Raw genomic sequence first — 19398 nt, forward strand, 5'->3', positions numbered from 1 at the left:
CCAAGGGATCATTTGCAAAGGAGCAGCAGGGACTGGGAAACCACCGGGGCTGGTGCAGAACCCCAGGACTGGCACCCTTGGAGCTGTTACCACCCCCAGGCCACAAGGCACAAAGAGAAGGAACAAGAACCCAAAAGAGCAAATCCCAGGGAGAGGGTAGTGCTGAGGGAGCTGCGGCCCTGACTCCCACACAGGAGGGAGTGAGAATCAACACCCTGACCTTACTCCCCTCCTGCAGGGCACCCCATTGTCCAAATCCTACTGGAAGCCAGAGTGCATAGAAGTCCAGGTGACCCCGCCTCCAGTCAACCTCCTAGGCCATGGAGCAGGGCAGAACAAGACTGAGAGGGTTCCTGGAGAACTGAGTCCCTGGAAGGAAAACAGTTCATCTTTCACTGCAACTCTCTCCCTGCTTCTACCCCCATATCTACCCTTGGCCTCCCCATAGCAGTACCATCAGGACAGCTCCTGGGTCCTGAGCTACCAGGCCCGTGCCAGGCATCCCAGTCAGGGCTGCAGGAAAGCCAACAATTGCAAAATGGAGACACCACCTGAAACCCCATTTTGCAGATGACCCAGCTGAGGCCTGGATGCTTGCCCAGAGGAGGGATTCCTCGGTGGGATGCAGTGGCTCATTCCTGTAATCCCAACACTTTGGGAGGCCAAGGCAGGCAGACGGTTTGAGCTCAGGAGTTTGAAACCAGCCCTAGGCAACATTGCAAGACTCCACCTCTACAAAAAAATTTAAAATTAGCTAGGTGTGGTGGTGCACGCCTGTAGTCCCAGCTACTTGGGAGGTTGATATGGGAGGATCACTTGAGCCCAGGAGCTTGAGGCTACAGTGAGCTGTGTTCACTCCACTGCACTCCAGCCTAGGTGACAAAGCAAGGCCCTGTCTCAAAAAAAAAAAAACCTTCCTAACCAATCCCTGCTTCTATGTCTGCCACATGCCAGGCCCCATGCTAAGCATTCTCTCCATGTGGGCTACATGGATCTTCAGTACAAACCGGGAAGAGGGAGATTCCTTAGTCTCATTTTCCAGATGAAGAAACCGAGGCCCAATGAGAAATGACTTGCTCTGGGTCCTCCAGAGAGCAAGTGGCAATGCATGGCCAGCAGACCCTCAGCACTGCCACCCTTGCTTCCCCAAATGAACTGGCACAACTGACTCTCGGGCAATGTGAAGAAATGAAGAAATACTCCTCTCACCAGCAAGCCTTGTACAGATGTCCCCCTCTGACTAGAACACCCTCCCCTTTCATCTGAAGTCTTTCAGGGCTTATCCAGGAAGCCATCCCTGTACCCGTAGCCTGGATCAGGAGCCTGTTCGGGTCCCCAGGTACTCCTCTTTTCCCCATCATGGCTGGGTCTCTGCCTCACTTGCCTCTCACTGTTTTGGTCATTCTGGGCTGTCACTGGTGTGCCTCCTTCATGGACTTATGCGATCATTTTCAATAAGCTAGGTCTGGAGCTAGGTCAGGAGTTTGAGACCAGCCTGCCCAACATGGTGAAACCCCATCTCTACTAAAAATACAAAAATTAGCCAGGCGTGGTGGTGCGCACCTGTAGTCCCAGCTACTTGGGGGGCTGAGGCAGCAGAATCGCTTGAACCCAGGAGGCGGAGACTGCAGTGTGTGGAGATCGTACCACTGCACTCCAGCCTGGGCGACAGAGTGAGAATCTGTCTCAAAACAAAACAAACCAAAAAAACCAAAAAAAATAAAAACAGGCTGGGCGCAGTGGCTCACGCCTGTAATCCCAGCACTTTGGGAGGCTGAGCCAGGCGGATCACCTGCAGTTAGGAGTTTGAAACCAGCCTGGCTAACATGGTGAAACCCCATCTCTACAAAAAATACAAAAAATTAGCTGGGTGCAGTGGTGTGCCCCTGTAATCTCAGCTACTCGGAAGGCTGAGGCAGGAGACTCACTTGAACCCAGGAGGCGAAGGCTACAGTGAGCCAAGATCACGCCATTGCACTCCAGCCTGGGCAACAAGCAAAACTCCGCCTCAAAAAAAAAATTTAAATTTAAAAAACAGAGCTTGATTCTTCTGGCTAAGAATCAAGTGTAAAACAGAGCTTGGCCAGTGTGCCGGGGTAGGGTCCTGGGAGCCCCTGGCTGTGTCAAGAGACCCCCCTTGGGCCAGGTGCGGTGGCTCATGCCTGTAATCCCAGCACTTTGGGAGGCCAAGGCAGGCGGATCACTTGAGGTCAGGAGTTCAAGACTAGCCTGGCCAACATGGTGAAACTCTATCTCTACCAAAAATACAAAAATTAGCCCGGTGTGGTGGTGCATGCCTGTAGTCCCAGCTACTCAGGAGGCTGAGGCAGGAGAATCGTTTGAACCCGGGAGGTGGAGGTTCCAGTAAGCCAAGATGGTGCCACTGCACTCCAGCCTGGGTGACAAGAGTGAAACTCCGTCTAAAAAAAAAAATAGGAGACCCCCTTTTACTTTCCAGACTGTGGGAGGGAGGGAGTGTTGTCCCAGGCAGTAACTAGGGGCTAGATTATTAACAAACTAGTATTTTAGTGCCTGCTACATCTGAACAGTGCTTCTGGCTAAATGTTAGCCCTGGGAATCTGAAGATCAGAGAGGTGGGGCGTCCTGCCTGAGGATGCACAGCCTGGATCCTCATTTTGCCCTGACTTATCCAGATCTGCTGTCCTCCCTGCACCCTACAGAGCAGGGCAATCACAGCAGGGGGCCCCTTCAGTGTCCTCAGACAGCTGCTGTGATTTGAATAACCAGGCAGGCTGCTGGATGTCTCCTGGTGACTGATTTGCCTGGCAAACAGACCCTCAACCCCTGGGAGACAGTCCCCCGGGGACTTGTTTCTTCTTCCTATCCTCAAAAGCTCCCCAGGCCCATCTCCCCTTGCCTGGCCCTGCTTGGTGGTCCTAGTGCTTGTCCACCCCTGGAGGCTGGATGGTTCCCTCCAAAACCTGGGAGAAGATGGGCAGGTCCCCAGGCAGGGGTAACACGAGCCAGCTTAGTCCACTCCCAGGGCCAGTCAGGAAATTTGCATGAAGAGAATGAGGTTCCTCAGAGGCTTCCCCTCCCTTTCCACCAGGGATAGTCATCCTGGGGCTGAGGTCTGACAGCAGGTGGAAGCAGCCCGTGTGTGGACAGCCTTCCGGAGGGCATGCCCCGCACCTTCCTGGTCAGGAGTCGGCGTCCACAGCCCCCCAACTGGGGCCATCTGCCTGACCAGCTCCGGGGAGATGCCTATATCCCAGGTGGGCCCCTCACCGTGCCTGGAGGTAAGGGGCAGGAGAGATGCAAATTGTCACCATCTGGCTTTTCTCCTCAGACTGCAGCAGCCTGGGGGGGCCACCAGCACAACAGTCGTCCAGTGTCAGGGATCCATGGACAGCGGTGAGTGTGTAACTGGCCAGCACAGCCAGCTGTTTCGCTCCTGCCTGCTCTCAGCCTTAATGAAGCTGACAGTCCCTTGCTTCCCCGACCTATCTGCACACACCCTCCAGCCTCGGGACCTGTCCGCCCCTACTTCTCTGTTAGGAATGCCTCTCCTTTCCTAGTAGTGAGCTCTCTACTGTTAGGTCCCACCCCAGGCACCAGGGCCAGCAGCCACAGGGATCTCTTCCAGCGGGGGAGAACAAGATTCATCCCTACATGTGGATGATCTGCTTTATGTCAGAACATGGGACAAGGCAACAGGAGTGCGATGGGAGATAAGGGCTATTTCAGCTGTGCATGCATTGGAGGAAGGAAAGTGCCAGCTGGAATGTAATATGTTCATGAAAGCTAGGCACTGTTCTAGGCATGGGCCGTTATATTCAGCGGGAATAAGACAAAAATCCACAATTTTATGGAGCTTATATTCTGGTTGGGGCTGCATGTACAGACAATAAAATTAGCCTGTAATTCCAGCACTTTGGGAGGCCAAGGTGGGTGAATCACTTGAGGTCATGAGTTCGAGACCAGCCTGGCCAACATGTTGAAACCTTGTCTCTACTAAAATTACAAACATGAGCCAGACATGGTGGCATGTGCCTGTAATCCCAGCTATCTGGGAGGCTGAGGCAGGAGAATCACTTGAACCCGGGAGGCGGCAGTTGCAGTGAGCCGAGATTGCGCCACTGAACTCCAGCCTGGGTGACAGAGCGAGATTCTGTCTGGGGAAAAAAAAAAAAAAGAAAGAAAAGCCAGGCATGGTGGCACACGCCTGTAATCCCAGCTCCTCAGGAGGCTGAGGCAGGAGAATCAGTTGAACCTAGGAGGCAGGGCAGAGGATGCAGTGAGCCGAGACTGCGCCACTGCGCTCCAGCCTGGGAAACAGACCTAGACTCCATCCCCCCTCAAAAAAACAATAAAATTAGAAAAGTAGACCGGGCATAGTGGCTCATGCCTGTAATCCCAGCAGTTTGTGAGGCCAAGGTGGGTGGATTGCTTGAGGTCAGAAATTCAAGACCAGCCTGGCCAACATTGTGAAACCCCATCTCTACAAAAAATAAAAAAATTAACTGGGCATGTGGTGCATGCCTATAATCGTGTAATCATGGGGAGGCTGAGGCACCAGAATCGCTTGAACCCGGGAGGCGAAGGTTGCAGTGAGCTGGCATCATACCACTTCACTCCTGCCTGGGCGACAGAGCAAGACTCTGTCTTTAAAAAAAAAACAAAAAAACAAGGTGTATGTCACATCAGAAGATAGGACTTGGCATAGAGAAAGTAAGGACCATGGGATAGTGAGGGAAGGCCCTGGAGAGTGACAGGCACACACACTAATCACTGTCTCCCACCTGCCTTCCTAATCCTCCGTGGTAGCTCAGGGCACTCTGTAAATACTCATTTGCAGAGTAACAAAGGGTGGGTGGGGTCCAGCCAGAGGGGCTAATAACTCCTGCATCCCTCCAGCAGCCCACACAGGGCAACCTGACCTCTGCTCCCAGGGGCCCAGGGACGCTGGGCTGCCCGCTCTGCCCTAAGGCCTTCCCTCTGCAGCGCATGCTGACAAGGCACCTCAAGTGCCACAGCCCCGTGCGCCGCCACCTGTGCCGCTGTTGTGGCAAGGGCTTTCATGACGCCTTCGATCTCAAGCGCCACATGAGGACTCACACTGGTGAGCAGTGGCAGGGACAGGGAAAAGTTGCTGGGCCCCAGGTGGGGATGGAAGGAAATGGAGAGAGGTGCTAGGCTGTGGAGTGTCCAGGGTTTGTGTATGTGGGGTATGGGGAATCAAGACATGATGTCTCCCGGACCCCAGTGGGTGGGTGTAAGGTGGCACCAAAATAGGGGCCTGTCAAGGAATGCAGAGTGCAGACGGATGCCGGTTATACGATTCAGGCTCCAGATCGAAAGGCAAGGGAAGGCCTCCCTCTCCATCCCCCAGGGGAGGGAGCATCCTGGTGAGGGAGGGTGGAGACACAGGTGTCTGGCCCATGTCTGCACTGGGTGACGGTAGCAGATGGTGGGTCATGGGTGGAAGAGTCTGAAGAGCTTGGAATAGGTACCAGAAATGCTCAACACTGGAAAGCAGGGTGGGGGCGCTTTAGTTCAGAGCCCATTGCCCTCTCTGTCCAGCCTTCCCCTCTGCGCCCATCTGTGCAGGGATCCGGCCCTTCCGCTGCAGTGCTTGCGGGAAAGCGTTTACGCAGCGCTGCTCCCTGGAAGCTCACCTTGCTAAAGTGCATGGACAGCCGGCCAGCTACGCTTACCGTGAGCGCCGCGAGAAGCTGCACGTATGCGAGGACTGCGGCTTCACCAGCTCCCGGCCCGACACCTACGCACAGCACCGCGCCCTGCACCGCGCAGCCTGATACGGTGTGCCAGCGTCCTCCCCATGAGGCAAATAAACACAGAAAACTCACGCATGGAATCTGGTGTTTATTACACTCGGGGGAGAGGGGAGGTCACTCGGTCCAGCGGTGGCCGCAGTGTGGGGCCGTGCACACGTAGTACAGGCGCATGGCGTCCTGGCAGAAATGATGCATGGTTAGGAAGGGTTTGGACCCAGCAACGCCTTACCCCAAAAGAACAGGCAAGAGAACTTCACCAATAGGTAAGGGCCCGGCACAGAGTTCCAAGAAGCGCAGGGTCACCCACATTGATATCCCCGCCCCCGGAAAGGACCAAACAAGCCCCAGATACTTAGGAAGCCCTCGTGCCACCTACCTCGGCCCGCGCACTGTGTGACTGGAAGAACACAGCCTCCTTGTGGCCGCACCTGAGAGGGTGGGGGCTCGGTCACTGGAGGCTTGACACCCTTCCCTCCTCCCTTCGCCCAGTGAGGAGACGAGCCTCACTTTACCTCCCCAGTACCAGCTGAGTGCTCACTTTTGGCACGGGTGGTCCTCGGTCCGCGGCAACGTGGGGTCCTGGGACACGTCGGCGATAATCTGGGTCAGTTCGCTGCAGGGACGCGGGGGTGCAAAATTACGCTCAGACCCAGCCTCCAGAGCCAACACCCCCGCCCCCAGCTCAGGGCCTGCCACTCACTCCACTTCGTGAGTGATCTTGTTGACATAGATGCAGCTGTTGTCGGCCTCCTGCTGGTAATCACAGTTCCGGCACTGCGAGAAGGCGAGTGTGGGGGAAAGCGGGTCACGGAAGGATTCCAGATAAGACTGGGAGGAGAGGGCAGGGTGATCCCGGAGGATATGACGACAGGACTGTCTTTGGGGATGGGCAGGACATGAGAGTCAGGATCACTTGAGGTGCAGCGGGGGGCGAACAGGGAGTCCAGTCACAGAGGCAGGGGGCAGGGCGGGGCCACGCTGGGAACAGGTAGACCTGCCGGGGAAGACCCCGGCGCTCACCGCGTAGAGCAGAATGCGGTTCTCCTTGTCTTCTTTGGGGTACAGCATGTTGTTACTGTGGGGAGGGGGAGGTGCCAGGGGTCAGTCCTGGAGCCATTCCTCGCCCGCCTTCTAACATCACCCGCTCCCTCCGCCTCACCATTCTTGGCAGAAGCGAATACCCACGAAGCCCGGCTCGTAGGTCCCGTCGGGCTCCATGGCGACGCGCAGCCCGCGCAGCCCTCCCAGCCTCCTGCGCTTGCTCCGCCGCGCTACAGGTCGCGGGAGGGGCCAGGCCTAGGTGCTTCGCCAAAAGAGGGCGGAGCTGCGCACAAGTGCTGGCTCCCCGCGGCCTTGGGCTCGGCTCTCTCCGCGCAGGGGTTTCATGGCTTGCTTCAATCTTTTGCTATCTTAGAGCAATTGCTTCTAATTTTTGGGCATCGCCGCCTCAGTTTACAGAATAGTATGGATCTGGTGCCAGAGCCGGGAAAACGATGCGCATCGTAAGCCGCAAAACACTGGGCATCCAGGACAGAAGCCACGGCGTTTGGCTTGGCTGAAGGCCAGTGCGCATGCGCGAGTTTACCCTTCGCGGACTGAGCGAGCTCTTCTTGCCAGTCCTACCTCCGGGCTTCAGTCTTCGCCGCCTGTTCTGGTCCTTTCCCGGGCTGCTATTGGAAGAACCGTGAACTATGGAAGGCCTCTCTGGATTGGCTGGGCTGGCCCAAGAGTAAGGAGAGCCCTCTTCCTGGCGGTGGGGAAGAGACGGCGGCTATTGGCGGACGTTCCTGGCAGGAGAGCGCGGATTGGTCAGGCACGGAGCAGGAGGCGGGGCTGATAGCCCAGCGGCAGCGGTGGCCGCGGCTGCAGAGCGGGTGTGAGGGGGCTGGACCGCGCTGCAGGCCTCGGCAGGGCGCGGCAAGATGGAGGTGACGGGGGTGTCGGCACCCACGGTGACCGTTTTCATCAGCAGCTCCCTCAACACCTTCCGCTCCGAGAAGCGATACAGCCGCAGCCTCACCATCGCTGAGTTCAAGGTGTGGCCATGGGGGCGGGGTCCGGAGGGGCGGGGAGAAGAAATTGGGGGGTTCCCGGAAGGGGGAGGCTGGGAGGGGCCGGGGAGCGACTGGGCGGGCCCGGAGGTGATCCCAGGCTGCGGAGGCTGGGGATCGGGTCGCGGCGGGGCGGGTCCGGAGAGAACTCGAGAGTGCAGAGACGAGGGCCGGGTCAAGCGAAAAATCCGACGGTCCAGAGGGCGGGGGCAAGAAGCGAGGGGCTGGATTGCGGCCCCGTGCGTCCTGACTGGGGGGTCTTTTGGAGGAACAGGGACGTGGCGATGGTCATTGATGCAAGGGGCGGGGCCCCTGGCCTCCTTCTCCTCACCCTGCCTCCTCCTCGCAGTGTAAACTGGAGTTGCTGGTGGGCAGCCCTGCTTCCTGCATGGAACTGGAGCTGTATGGAGTTGACGACAAATTCTACAGCAAGCTGGATCAGGAGGATGCACTGCTGGGCTCCTACCCTGTAGATGATGGCTGCCGCATCCACGTGAGGACTCTCTACCTGGGACACTCCCCGCCCCACCTTTCATTTGGTTGTTCAACAGACACTTGCTGGGCTTTGCCCTCAGTCATACCCAAGATAGGTCCTGCCTTCGTGGAGCCTCCAGTGCAGCCTGACGAGAGACAGACCCATCATTAGACAGGGACAGCCTAGAGTGGTCTGGGCTGGGATCAGGAAATCCCAGGGGACTGGGGCTACCAAGAAGAGGTGCCTGACTCCACCTGGGAGAATCAGAGAGGGCTTGCTGGAGGAAGGGATGTCTGAGCTGAGGGATGACGAAAGGATGACTTAAGAGAAAGAGGTAGAAAGGAGGGAGCAGGGTGTACGGAGGCCTAGAATGTGAGGTAGGTCACGGTGAGCAACCAGGCTGGACAGCTTGGGAGAAGCCAGAACACGGAGGATTTCTTTGTGCATCCGCTCAGCACATCCTTTCTGTCTTTTTTTGAGACAGAGTCTCACTCTGTCACCCAATCTGGAGTGGAGTGCAGTGGCACTATCTGGGCTCACTGCAACCTTCACCTCCTGGGTTCAAGTGATCCTTGTGCCCCAGCCTCCCGAGTAGCTGGGATTACAGGCGCCCACCCAGCTAATTTTTGAATTTTTAGTAGAGACGGGCTTTCCCCATGTTGGCCAGGCTGGTCTGGAACTCCTGACCTCAAGTGATCAGCTCACCTTGGCCTGCCAAAGTGCTGGGATTACAGGCGTGAGCCACCAAGCCCAGCCCCTTTCTGTCCTTATTCCCTCCCCACCTCACTCAGTCTGTAGCAGCCACATTGCTCCTTGCACAGCCCAGGTGAGCTCGGCCTCTGGATCCTGGGCCTGAATGGTTCTTTTGTTATATGCCTGCATGCCTCACCCTTCTTTCCTGTCTTAATTTAAAGTGTCAGTATTCTAGTGAAGCCTTCACCGGCCTCAGTGTTAATGTTTACCTCATTCCTTTCCCCTTCTTTGCTTTATTTTAGATTTTTGTGTTTACCAGTATTTCTCCTCTGACGCACTCTGGATTTCTCTCATCTGGTTTATTTACTCTTTGCCTCCCTGGATTCGAGTGCCCTGAGGGCGGAAATTTTGATCACTATAATTCACTGCTGTGTCCCCAGTACTTGGAATAGTGCCTGGGACAGGGAGGATAGTCTGTGAATCGTTTTTTGTTTTGTTTTGTTTTGTTCGAGACAGAGTTTTGCCCTTGTTCCCCAGGCCGGAATGCAGTGGTGTGATCTCAGCTCACTGCAACCTCTGTCTTCTGGGTTCAAGCTATTCTCCTACCTCAGCCTCCCAAGTAGCTGGGATTACAGGTGTGCACCACCACGCCTGGCTAATTTGTAATTTTGTATTTTAAGTAGAGTTGGGGTTTCACCATGTCAGCCAGGCTGGTCTTGAACTCCTGACCTCAAGTGATCTGCCCACCTCGGCCTCTCAAAGTGCTGGAATTACAGGCGTGAGCCACTGTGCCCAGCCCTGTGAATCATTGTTGAATGATGAATTGAATCCATAAAGTAAGACTGCAAGGATAATGTAATTATCCCCATTTTGCAGAAGAGAAAACTTAGCTTCAGGGTGGAGTTTATTTATTTATTTATTTATTTATTTTTTTTTTGAGACGGAGTCTTGCTCTGTCTCCCAGGCTGGCATGCAATGGCATGATCTCGGCTCACTGCAACCTCTGCCTCCCCGCTTCAAGCGATTCTCCTGCCTTAGCCTCCCGAGGAGCTGGGATTACAGATGCCCGCCACTACACCAGGGTAATTTTTGTATTTTTAGTAGAGACGGGGTTTCACCATGTTAGTCAGGCTGGTCTCGAACTCCTGACCTCAGGTAATCCACCCACCTTGGCCTCCCAAAGTGCTGGGATTACAGGCATGAGCCACCGCACCCAGCCCAGAATCTACTTTCTTAAGGATGAACTGTCAGTAGCATTTTGGCCCCAGTCTGCATGACTCTAGACAGAACTGCTTCTTTTTTCTCTCGTTGATTAACTGTTCATTGCCCATCTGTGTTGTGCCAGGGGTTTCATTATGACTGCATCTGAGAAGTTCTAGTGTATGAGGCAGATGTTGGCTAAATGGCCAGAGGACTGAATGTGAAGGGTCAGGGGAGACAAGGGTTGTGTAGGAGATCATGAAGCTGGGAGACCCTATCCTGGGGTACCTGATGCATCAGTGACGTCTGGGAGGTGGTGCTGCTGGAGCAGAGACAAGAAGAATAAAAAGAATTGGTCGGGCATGGTGGTTCACGCCTGTAATCCCAGCGCCTTGGGAGGCTGAGGTGGGCAGATCACTTAAGGTCAGGAGTTCGAGACGGTGAAACCCTGTCTCTACTAAAAATACAGAAATTAGCTGGGCGTGGTGGCAGATGCCTGTAATCCTAGCTATTCAGGAGGCTGAGGCAGGAGGATCACTTGAACCCAGGGGCTGGAAGTTGCAGTGAGCCGAGATCACACCACTGCACTCCAGTTTGGATGATAGAGCGAGATCCTATCTTTAAAAAAAAAAAAAAAAGTTAACTGAAGATGGGGAAGGAGTGCCCTAGGAGTGGGGCACAGCCCAGCAAACACTCTGAGGTGGGAGGGAGCACGGTGGGGATTAAGACAGGCCACTTCTGTGGCCAAACAGTGTGGAAGCTGGGGAGGACCCTGACCTGGCTCAGGTGTTCACAGGCCCCCTCTGGCTGTGTGTGGGGAACAGATGGTGGAGGACAGGAAGAGTAGGGAGACCAGGAGGGGCTGCTGTGAGAGTCCTGATGAGGGGACAAGGCCTGGAGCTGTGGGTCAGGCCTCTGCTGGGTGCACAGGACTGAGCCTTTGGGCCACCCTGGGCAGCTGAAGCTGAGGGGTGCGGGTGTTCATAGGCACCTCATAGGCAGTGGCATCTTTGAGCAGGTTTCATACTGGCTGGTTCCAGTACACACAGACCTCCCAGGCCACTCAAGGAAGGTGTTCCAGAGTGGAGCCACTGGGGAATTTTTACGTTTTCTAAAATTCTTTTTCTCTTTATAAATATCACCCATATTCATTGTTTAAAATAACAGAACTTCAAATTTGTGAAAATTCTCAACATAAGAGAAATTCTCAGTGACGCTTGATCCGGAGATAAAGGCCATTCCTATTTTGCCATGTTAGCCCAGTGGCTTAGGCCAAACACCTCAGGGTGTTCCTTGGGCCCGCTGTCTCCCTCACCCCCACATCCACTCTCTCAAATCCTCTCGGCTCCACCTGCAAAAACTTCCCTGACCCTGGTCCGGCCTCCATCCTTCCCCCAACCTTGCCATCCCGGCAGCTTCCGCCCTGGCCTCCCCACTCCCCATCTCAGCCAAAGGGAGCCTGGGACCACCTGAGTCAGCCCAGGGCCCTCCTAGCTCAGAGCCCTGCCCTGGTGGCACTTCGCTCCAGATAAAAACCAAAGTCTAGGCCGGGTGCGGTGGCTCATGCCTGTAATCCCATCCAGCACACTGGGAGGCTGAGGCGGGAAGATCACTTGAGGTCAGGAGTTCTAGACCAGCCTGACCAGCATGGCGAAACGTCGTCTCTACTTAAAAATACAAAAATTAGCCGGGTGCGGTGGTGCCTGCCTGTAGTTTCAGCTGCCCGGGAGGCTGAGGCAGGAGAATCACTTGAACTTAGGGGGAGGCAGAGGTTTCAGTGAGCTGAGATCACACCACCACACTCCAGCCTGGGCAACAGAGCGAGACTCCGTCAAAAAAAAACAAAAGAAAACCCAAAGTCTCCAGCAGTCCCTTGTGTCTTCCACTCTCCCTCTGGCTCACTCCACCCCACCCATGCCACCCACCCCAGAGCGTGAAGGACATTTCTACCTCTGGCCGTCTGCACCTGCCATTCTTGCTCATCCTTCCGGCCTTGGCTCAAACATCCCCTCTTTTGGGAAGCCTGCCCTCCCATGCTCCTTAAGCCTCTTCCCTGTCGTGTTTTTCTCCATAGCCATTCTCCGGTGTTTCATAGGTACCTGTTCCTTTGTTTGTGGTTGGCCTTCTCCCTGCACAATGAGCACAGCCTGAGGGCAGAGCGTGTCTGTGTTTACACTGAGTCCCCAGCATGAGGCCCAGCTGGGCCCCTGGGAGCTCAGAAACCAATGAATGAATGAATACTGGGGGCAGAACAGGAAGAGATGCTCTGGGGCCTGAGGTTGGGGCCAGCTTGGGAGAGTCCCAGAGGCCCAGTGAGGAGATGCGCCGTGCACAGGGCTGTGGGCAAGGCCTGAGCTCTGACAGTTGGACTCTGTGACTTTGGGGCCCTTGGTGATGTTGATGCCAGCAAGCGGGGAACTTCTGGGGACAGAGGCAGCCTCTGGGAGCTTGGATGGGGGTGAGGAAGGGGAGGTGGCCAGTGTACGTAGCTACTTCTCCCTTCCGCCGGGCTCAGGAGAGGAGAGAAGGCTGCAGTACAGGCGAGGGAGGGAGATACGTTTTTCCCACATGGGAGACACTGAAGTCCCTGCACCCAGCACCCAGGCCTCCCTGGCCAGACCCTGATCCCCACGGAGCCCCTCCCCTCACACAGGTCATTGACCACAGCGGCGCCCGCCTTGGTGAGTATGAGGACGTGTCCCAAGTGGAGAAGTACACGATCTCACAAGAAGCCTACGACCAGAGGCAAGGTATGGGCAGGTGGGCGTCGAGGGGCGCGTGGCGGCCAGAGGGAGTATGTGCAGGTGTGAGGGCGGGCAGGGTAGACAGGGCCCCTGCAGGGAGGCCAGTGGTGTAGGCAGGGGGCGCCGAGAGCTTGGGAGGATATAGGGGTGAGGCTGGGAGTGGGGACAGACGGGGGCCTGGGGTGGGAATGAGGGCCGGGAGATGTCGGGGTGTGGGCAGTCAGACGTGGTGGGGGGAGGGCTGGGAAAGTGGAGGGAGTTGAGGGGTAGGTGTGGGTGTTGTTAGAGTCAGATGGGGGCATGGGGCGGTCGGACGGGGTGTGAAGGGCAGGACAGATGGAATGCGAGTGGACAGGGTGGCGGTCAGTGAGGGCACCTGGGACGGATCAGAGTGTGGGGGAGACCGTGGGCCTCAGGGCCGGAGGAAGGCGGAGGAGGAAGGCGGATGATGAAGGCAGATGTGCGCTGAAGGGGTGAGAGACCACGGGTCTGAGACCATGGGTCCTGTGGTGAGGGGTGCAGGCGGCACCCCTTCCATTTCTGATTGTGGGGGAGTGGGGGGCCTAGGAGTCCTAGGAGAGGCTAAGGCTGTGATGGGAGACCTGGGGCTTGGGTGACAGCCCTTTGTCACCTGGAAGAGAGAGTTCCTCCGTGAACGTGGGCCCCTCGTGGGTGGAGCGTCATCCTGTTAGGCCCAGCCGACACCCCAACTGACCCCAGCCCCCTCTGCCCACAGACACGGTCCGCTCTTTCCTGAAGCGCAGCAAGCTCGGCCGGTACAACGAGGAGGAGCGGGCTCAGCAGGAGGCCGAGGCCGCCCAGCGCCTCGCCGAGGAGAAGGCCCAGGCCAGCTCCATCCCCGTGGGCAGCCGCTGTGAGGTGCGGGCGGCGGGACAATGCCCTCGCCGGGGCACCGTCATGTATGTAGGTGCGTGGCCCGCGGGCCCCGTCCCGGGCTCTAGGGCTCCAAGGCCGGGAGGAAACGTTATGGGCGCAGTGGAGCCTCGGAGATCACGCTCTGCCTTGGGGCGCGGGGTGGGGGGTACTCGAAACGATCTCAGTCCTTGGAGGTGGCGGAACCATCGGCCGACACTGATGGCCCAGAGTATTTGTGGAGGGAAGTGGGAGGCACAGGCGGAGTGATCTGTCCAGCGAGGGAGGAAGCAGAGGCCAGAGTCACGTGGACTGTGCGCTTCGAAGCGTGGAGCACAGTGCCAGTCGCAGTGGGGAAACGGGCGGCGTGACCAGGGCAGGAGTGAGGGAACACGGGGGGGCTGTGTGAGCCCAGAGGAAGCACCTGAAGGCTGGGAGCATCTGAAGGAAAGGAGGCAGCAGCAAGGTGAAAAGGGAGGAAGAGTTATCGCCAGAAGGAGTAGCGGGCGCAGGTGAGCAGAGCGTAGGAGGTCCACCTGGGGAAGGGGAGCGGGAGGAGAGGGGAGAAGTGTAGTCAGGGGCATGGGCAGGGCGGCGTCACAGTGGAGAGCAGTGTGGATTTTTTTAAAAAGAACAGGCTAGGCATGATGGCTCACGCCTGTAATCTCAGCACTTTGGGAGAACAAGGTGGGAGGCTTGCTTGAGCCCGGGAGTTGGAGGTTACAGTGAGCTATGATTGTGTCATTACACCCCAGCCTGGGCAGCAGAGAAAAACCCAGTCTCAAAAAAAAGGCTGGGTGCAGTGGCTCACACCTGTAATCCCAGCACTTTGGGAGGTTGAGACAGGAGGATCACTTGAACCCGGGAATTTGAGACCAGCCTGGGCAACATAATGAGACCCTGTCTCTACAAAAAGAAAATCCCACGAGACTTTAGTCAGCTGTGGTGGTGAGCATCTATAGGTGCCCCAGCTACTTAGGAGGCTGAGGTGGGAGGATAGCTTGAGCCCGGGAGTTGAGGCTGCAGTGAGCTACGATCGCATCACTGCACTGCAGCCTGGGTGACAGAGGGAGACCCTGTCTCAAAAAAAAAAAAAAAGATTCAGGGGGTACATGTGTGTATTGTTACGTGGGTGTGTTGCCTGCTAGTGGGTGGGGACAGGGCTTCTAGTGTACCCATGACCCAAATTGTAAACATCGTACCCAATAGATAATTTTTCAACCCTCACCACCCTCCCGCTTCTGGCGTCCCCACTGTCTGGTATTTCCGTCTTTATGCCTGTGTGTACCCATCCCCCAGTCGTCTGCAGCCACTAATTTACGTTCTGTCTCTAATTTGCCGATTCTGGATGTTTCATAGGAATAGGATCATGCAGTCTGTGGCCTTTGTGACTGGCGGCTTCCACTGAGCAGAATGCTTTCAAGTTTCAGCCGTGGCGCGCCTGTGTCAGTGCCACACTGTTGTCAAATAGTCCTGCATTGAGCACATAGACCACATTGTATCCAGTCACCAGTTAGTGGACATTAGGGTCATTTCCACTTTTTGGCTATTACGAATAATGCTGCTATGAACCTTCTTCTTCTTCTTCTTTTTTTTCTAATTTGAGACAGCATCTGGCTATCGCCCAGGCTGGAATGCATTGGCACAATCTCGGCCACTTCAGCCTTAACCTCTTGGGCTCAAGCCATCCTCCCACCTCGGCCTCCTGAGTAGCTGGGAATACAGGTACTCATCACCACCCCCGGCTAAAGTTTTGTGGTTTTTTTGTAGAGACAGGATTTCGCCATGTGGCCCAGGCTGGTCTCAAACTCCTCCCGCTCAAGTGATCGTCCTGCTTCAGCCTCCCAAAGTGCTGGGATTACAGGCGTGAGCCACCATGCTCGGGCTGAACATTCTTTTATAAATTTCCGTGTGGCTGGGCACGGTGGCTCATGCCTGTAATTCCAGCACTTTGGGAGGCCAAGGTGGGCAGATCACCTGAGATCAGGAGTTTTGAGACCAGCCTGGCCAACATGGTGAAACCCCATCTCTACTAAAAGTACAAAAATTAACTGGGCGTGGTGGCGGGTGCCTGTGATCCCAGCTACCCGGAAGGCTGAGGCAGGAGAATTGCTTGACCTGGGAGGCGGAGGTTGCAGGGAGCCAAGATCATGCCACTGCACTCCAGCCTGGGTGACCATGCAAGACTCTATCTCAAAAAATAAAAAATACATTTTTATGTGGACATTTGTTTTCATTTCTCTGTGCCTAGGAATGGAATCCCTGGCCACATGGTAACACTGTGCTTGACCTTTTGAGGACCTGCCACACTGCTTCCCACAGCCGCTGCAGCATTTTTCATTCCCACCAGCAGTGCACAAGGGTCTCATTTTGTCCTCATCCTCACCAGCACTTTAGTCTGTCTTTTGCTTACAGTCATCCACTGGGTGTGAAGTGGAACATCATTATGGTTTTGATTTGCGCTTCTTTGGTGGCTAATGATGTTGAGCATGTTTTCATGGCCATTCGTGTATCTTCTTTGGAAGAATGTCTGTTCAGATCCTTTGCCTTTTGTTTTTTGTTTTTTGACACACAGTCTCACTCTGTCACCCAGGCTGGAGTGCAGTGGTGCTCTCAGCTCACTGCAACCTCTGCCTCCCTGGTTCAAGCAAGTCTCATGCCTCAGCCTCCCGAGTAGCTGGGATTATAGGCGAGCGCCACCACACCTGGCTGATTTCTGTATTTTTAGTAGAGACAGGGTTTTGCCATGTTGGCCAGGCTGGTCTCAAACTCCTGGCCTCAAGTGATCCACCTGAGCTGGTGGATCTCCCAAAGTGCTAGGATTACAAACATGAGCCACCGCGCCCAGCAGTATGTTGGGGTTTTGTTTTGTTTTGTTTTTCTTTTGAGACGTAGTCTAACTTTGTGCCCAGGCTGGAATACAGTGGCATGATCTCAGCTCGCCCGTTGCAACCTCTGCCTCCCGGGTTCAAACGGTTCTCCTGCCTCAGCCTCCCGAGTAGCTGGGACTACAGGCACCTGCCACCACACCCGGCTAATTTTTTGTATTTTTAGTAGAGACGGGGTTTCACTGTGTTAGCCAGGGTGGTCTCGATCTCCTGACCTCGTGATCCACCCTCCTCGGCCTCCTAAAGTGCTGGGATTACTCCTAAAGTGAGCCACCATGCCCGGCCAGTATGTCATCTTTTGAGAAGTGTGTGTTCATGTCCTTTGGCCATGATCGTGGCTCACCGTAGCCTCAACTTCCTGTTGCCCACTTTGTAATGGGATTTTATTTTTTGCAGGATGGGTGTTGAGTTCTTTGAGTTCCTTGTATATTCCTCTGCTCAGTTTTTCATTGGGATGCTGTCTTTTGTCGCTGAGTTGTGTATTAGTTTGCTAACAAAGTACCACTCACTGAGTGACTTAAAGTTATTTCTCACAGTAATGGAGGCAGAAAGTTCAAGATCAAGCTGTCAGCAGGTTGGATTTATTCTGAAGCCTCTCTCTCTGGCAGGGCAGCAGTGCCATCCCCCTTAGGTTTTTACAAAGCCCTCACTGGCTGGTGTCTTCACCCAGTGAATGGGGGACAGGGTTGGGAGCAGGGACACCAGTGAAGTAGCTACCATATTAGTCCGGGCAGGAGATGGAGGTGGTCCTAGTGGTAGCAATAGAGGTAGCAAGAAATGGTTTTCACAAAGACAGGCTTCTACTCAATGGGCAGGCATGGATCCAGGGTGATCCTGAAATTTCGTGGGGATTTCTTCTATGTCCAGAAGCTTCACAGGGATTTCTCTTCTGTTGGCAGGTCTCACAGATTTCAAGCCTGGCTACTGGATTGGTGTCCGCTATGATGAGCCACTGGGGAAAAATGATGGCAGGTACCAAGAATTCCCATTCAGGTGTCTGTGTGTGCGTTTGTGTGTAAGTCCATGCGTGCTGCTTGCTGAGCTGCCCATGCCAGCATCTGGAGTGGAGCCATGTGAGGGTCCTCTGACCACACCCACCCCCATCCTGTCCTGCAGTGTGAATGGGAAACGCTACTTCGAATGCCAGGCCAAGTATGGCGCCTTTGTCAAGCCAGCAGTCGTGACGGTGGGGGACTTCCCGGAGGAGGACTACGGGTTGGACGAGATATGACACCTAAGGAATTCCCCTGCTTCAGCTCCTAACTCAGCCACTGACTGCCCCTCCTGTGTGTGCCCATGGCCCTTTTCTCTTGACCCCAGTTTAATTTTATTCATTTTTTCCTTTGTCATTGATTTTTGAGACTCATGCATTAAATTAACTAGAAACCCAGAAAGTATTTAGAGGACTTGATGATTTGGGGACCCACTGGGTAAATAGTGGCCCTTCTGTATCAGGGTCCAGCCTCCGTCTCCTTATATCTTGCTGTTCCCCCATCTTCTCATCATTCCCACCTTATCTGCTGTAGCTACCAGGAAGAAGGGGAAGGGAAGGGAGGGGATATTCTTTGCCTTTAAAAATGATGTACAGCCAGCCGGGCGCGGTGGCTCACGCCTGTAATCCCAGCACTTTGGGAGGCCAGGGCGGGTGGATCACGAGGTCAGGAGATCGAGACCATCCTGGCTAACACAGTGAAACCCTGTCTCTACTAAAAATACAAAAAAATTAGCCGGGCATGGTGGTGGGCGCCTGTAGTCCCAGCTGCTGGGGAGGCTGAGGCAGGAGAATGGCGAGAACCCGGGAGGCAGAGCTTGCAGTGAGCCGAGATCATGCCACTGCACTCCAGCCTGGGTGACAGAGCGAGACTGTCTCAAAACAAAAAAAGATGTACAACTCTGGCTAGATGCGGTGGCTCACGCCTGTAATCCCAGCACTTGGGGAGGCCGAGGCAGGCGGATCATGAGGTCAGGAGATCGAGACCATCCTGGCTAATGTGAAACCCCCTCTCTACTAAAAATACAAAAAAAAAAAATTAGCCGGGCATGATGGCGGGCACCTGTAGTCCCAGCTACTCGAGGCTGAGGCAGGAGAATGGTGTGAACCCGGGAGGCAGAGCTTGCAGTGAGCCGAGATCACGCCACTGTAATCCAGCCTGGGCAACAGAGCGAGACTCCGTCTCAAAAAAAAAAAAAAAATGATGTACAACTCAGCCAGGCACAGTGGCTCATGCCTGTAATCCCAGCACTTTGGGAGGCCGAGCTGGCAGGTTGCTTAAACCCAGGAGTTTGAGATCAGCCTGGACAACATGGTAAAACTTCATCTCTACAAAAATACAAAAAATGAGTCAGGTATGGTGGTGCATGCCTGTAGCCCCAGCTACTTGGGAGGCTGAGGTGGGAGAATCAGGCTACAGTGAGTTATGGCACCACTGCATTCCAGCCTGGATGACAGAGCAAGACCCTGTCTCAAAACCAAAAAAAAAAGAAAAGAGGCTGAGCACGGTGGCCCACGCCTGTAATCCGAGCATTTTGGGAGGCCGAGGCGGGAGATCGAGATCATCCTGGCCAACATTGTGAAACCCTGTCTCTACTAAAAATACAAAAATTAGCTGGGTGTGGTGGCGCGTGCCTGTAATCCCAGCTACTCAGGAGGCTGAGGCAGGAGAATGGCTTGAACCCAGGAGGTGGAGATTGCAGTGAGCTGAGATCGTGCCACTT

At 55.1% G+C, this 19398-nt stretch overlaps 3 protein-coding genes across 6 annotated transcripts; 2 read left to right on the top strand and 1 right to left on the bottom strand.

Annotated features, from left to right (window-relative positions):
• Positions 1–2862: 2862 nt before the first annotated feature.
• On the top strand, positions 2863–5842 carry OVOL3 (ovo like zinc finger 3). 3 transcript variants are annotated; one of them, XM_054462314.1, is made up of 4 exons: positions 2863–3236; positions 3311–3375; positions 4879–5083; positions 5572–5842. In XM_054462314.1, the coding sequence occupies exons 1-4, from the start codon at positions 3143–3145 to the stop codon at positions 5778–5780; spliced, it is 573 nt and encodes a 190-aa protein (XP_054318289.1). In that variant the 5' UTR covers positions 2863–3142; the 3' UTR covers positions 5781–5842. The 3 variants fall into 3 exon arrangements, with proteins under 3 accessions (XP_054318289.1, XP_054318290.1, XP_054318288.1); XM_054462315.1 differs by having other exon boundaries at positions 4914–5083; positions 5545–5842; XM_054462313.1 differs by having other exon boundaries at positions 2863–3375; positions 4914–5083; positions 5545–5842.
• Positions 5828–7490, bottom strand: POLR2I (RNA polymerase II subunit I). The gene is made up of 6 exons (XM_054462316.2): positions 6919–7490; positions 6780–6834; positions 6460–6533; positions 6298–6372; positions 6136–6187; positions 5828–5936 (listed from the first exon to the last, which is right to left on the bottom strand). The coding sequence occupies exons 1-6, from the start codon at positions 6975–6977 to the stop codon at positions 5874–5876; spliced, it is 378 nt and encodes a 125-aa protein (XP_054318291.1). The 5' UTR covers positions 6978–7490; the 3' UTR covers positions 5828–5873.
• Positions 7070–18077, top strand: TBCB (tubulin folding cofactor B). 2 transcript variants are annotated; one of them, XM_054462312.2, is made up of 6 exons: positions 7070–7795; positions 8160–8303; positions 12832–12928; positions 13659–13850; positions 17583–17655; positions 17800–18077. In XM_054462312.2, exons 1-6 carry the CDS (start codon positions 7682–7684, stop codon positions 17912–17914), a joined length of 735 nt encoding a protein of 244 aa, XP_054318287.1. In that variant the 5' UTR covers positions 7070–7681; the 3' UTR covers positions 17915–18077. The 2 variants fall into 2 exon arrangements, 1 of the variants encoding a protein (XP_054318287.1); XR_008495650.2 differs by lacking the exons at positions 17583–17655; positions 17800–18077 and adding an exon at positions 15406–15515 and having other exon boundaries at positions 7661–7795; positions 13659–14307.
• Positions 18078–19398: the final 1321 nt, after the last annotated feature.

This window comes from Pongo pygmaeus, chromosome 20 (genome assembly GCF_028885625.2).
Source record: "Pongo pygmaeus isolate AG05252 chromosome 20, NHGRI_mPonPyg2-v2.0_pri, whole genome shotgun sequence".
Lineage (NCBI taxonomy): Eukaryota > Metazoa > Chordata > Mammalia > Primates > Hominidae > Pongo > Pongo pygmaeus.

Coding starts and splice junctions, on each gene's coding strand:
- POLR2I (XM_054462316.2), bottom strand. CDS start 6,977: ATGGAGCCCGACGGGACCTACGAGCCGGGCTTCGTGGGTATTCGCTTC. Junction 6,835..6,918: donor ATTCGCTTCTGCCAAGAATG/GTGAGGCGGAGG, acceptor CCCTCCCCACAG/TAACAACATGCTGTACCCCA. Junction 5,937..6,135: donor CACACAGTGCGCGGGCCGAG/GTAGGTGGCACG, acceptor CATTTCTGCCAG/GACGCCATGCGCCTGTACTA.
- OVOL3 (XM_054462313.1), top strand. CDS start 3,143: ATGCCCCGCACCTTCCTGGTCAGGAGTCGGCGTCCACAGCCCCCCAAC. Junction 3,376..4,913: donor TCAGGGATCCATGGACAGCG/GTGAGTGTGTAA, acceptor CTCTGCTCCCAG/GGGCCCAGGGACGCTGGGCT. Junction 5,084..5,544: donor CCACATGAGGACTCACACTG/GTGAGCAGTGGC, acceptor CTCTCTGTCCAG/CCTTCCCCTCTGCGCCCATC.
- TBCB (XM_054462312.2), top strand. CDS start 7,682: ATGGAGGTGACGGGGGTGTCGGCACCCACGGTGACCGTTTTCATCAGC. Junction 12,929..13,658: donor AGCCTACGACCAGAGGCAAG/GTATGGGCAGGT, acceptor CTCTGCCCACAG/ACACGGTCCGCTCTTTCCTG. Junction 13,851..17,582: donor GGGCACCGTCATGTATGTAG/GTGCGTGGCCCG, acceptor TTCTGTTGGCAG/GTCTCACAGATTTCAAGCCT.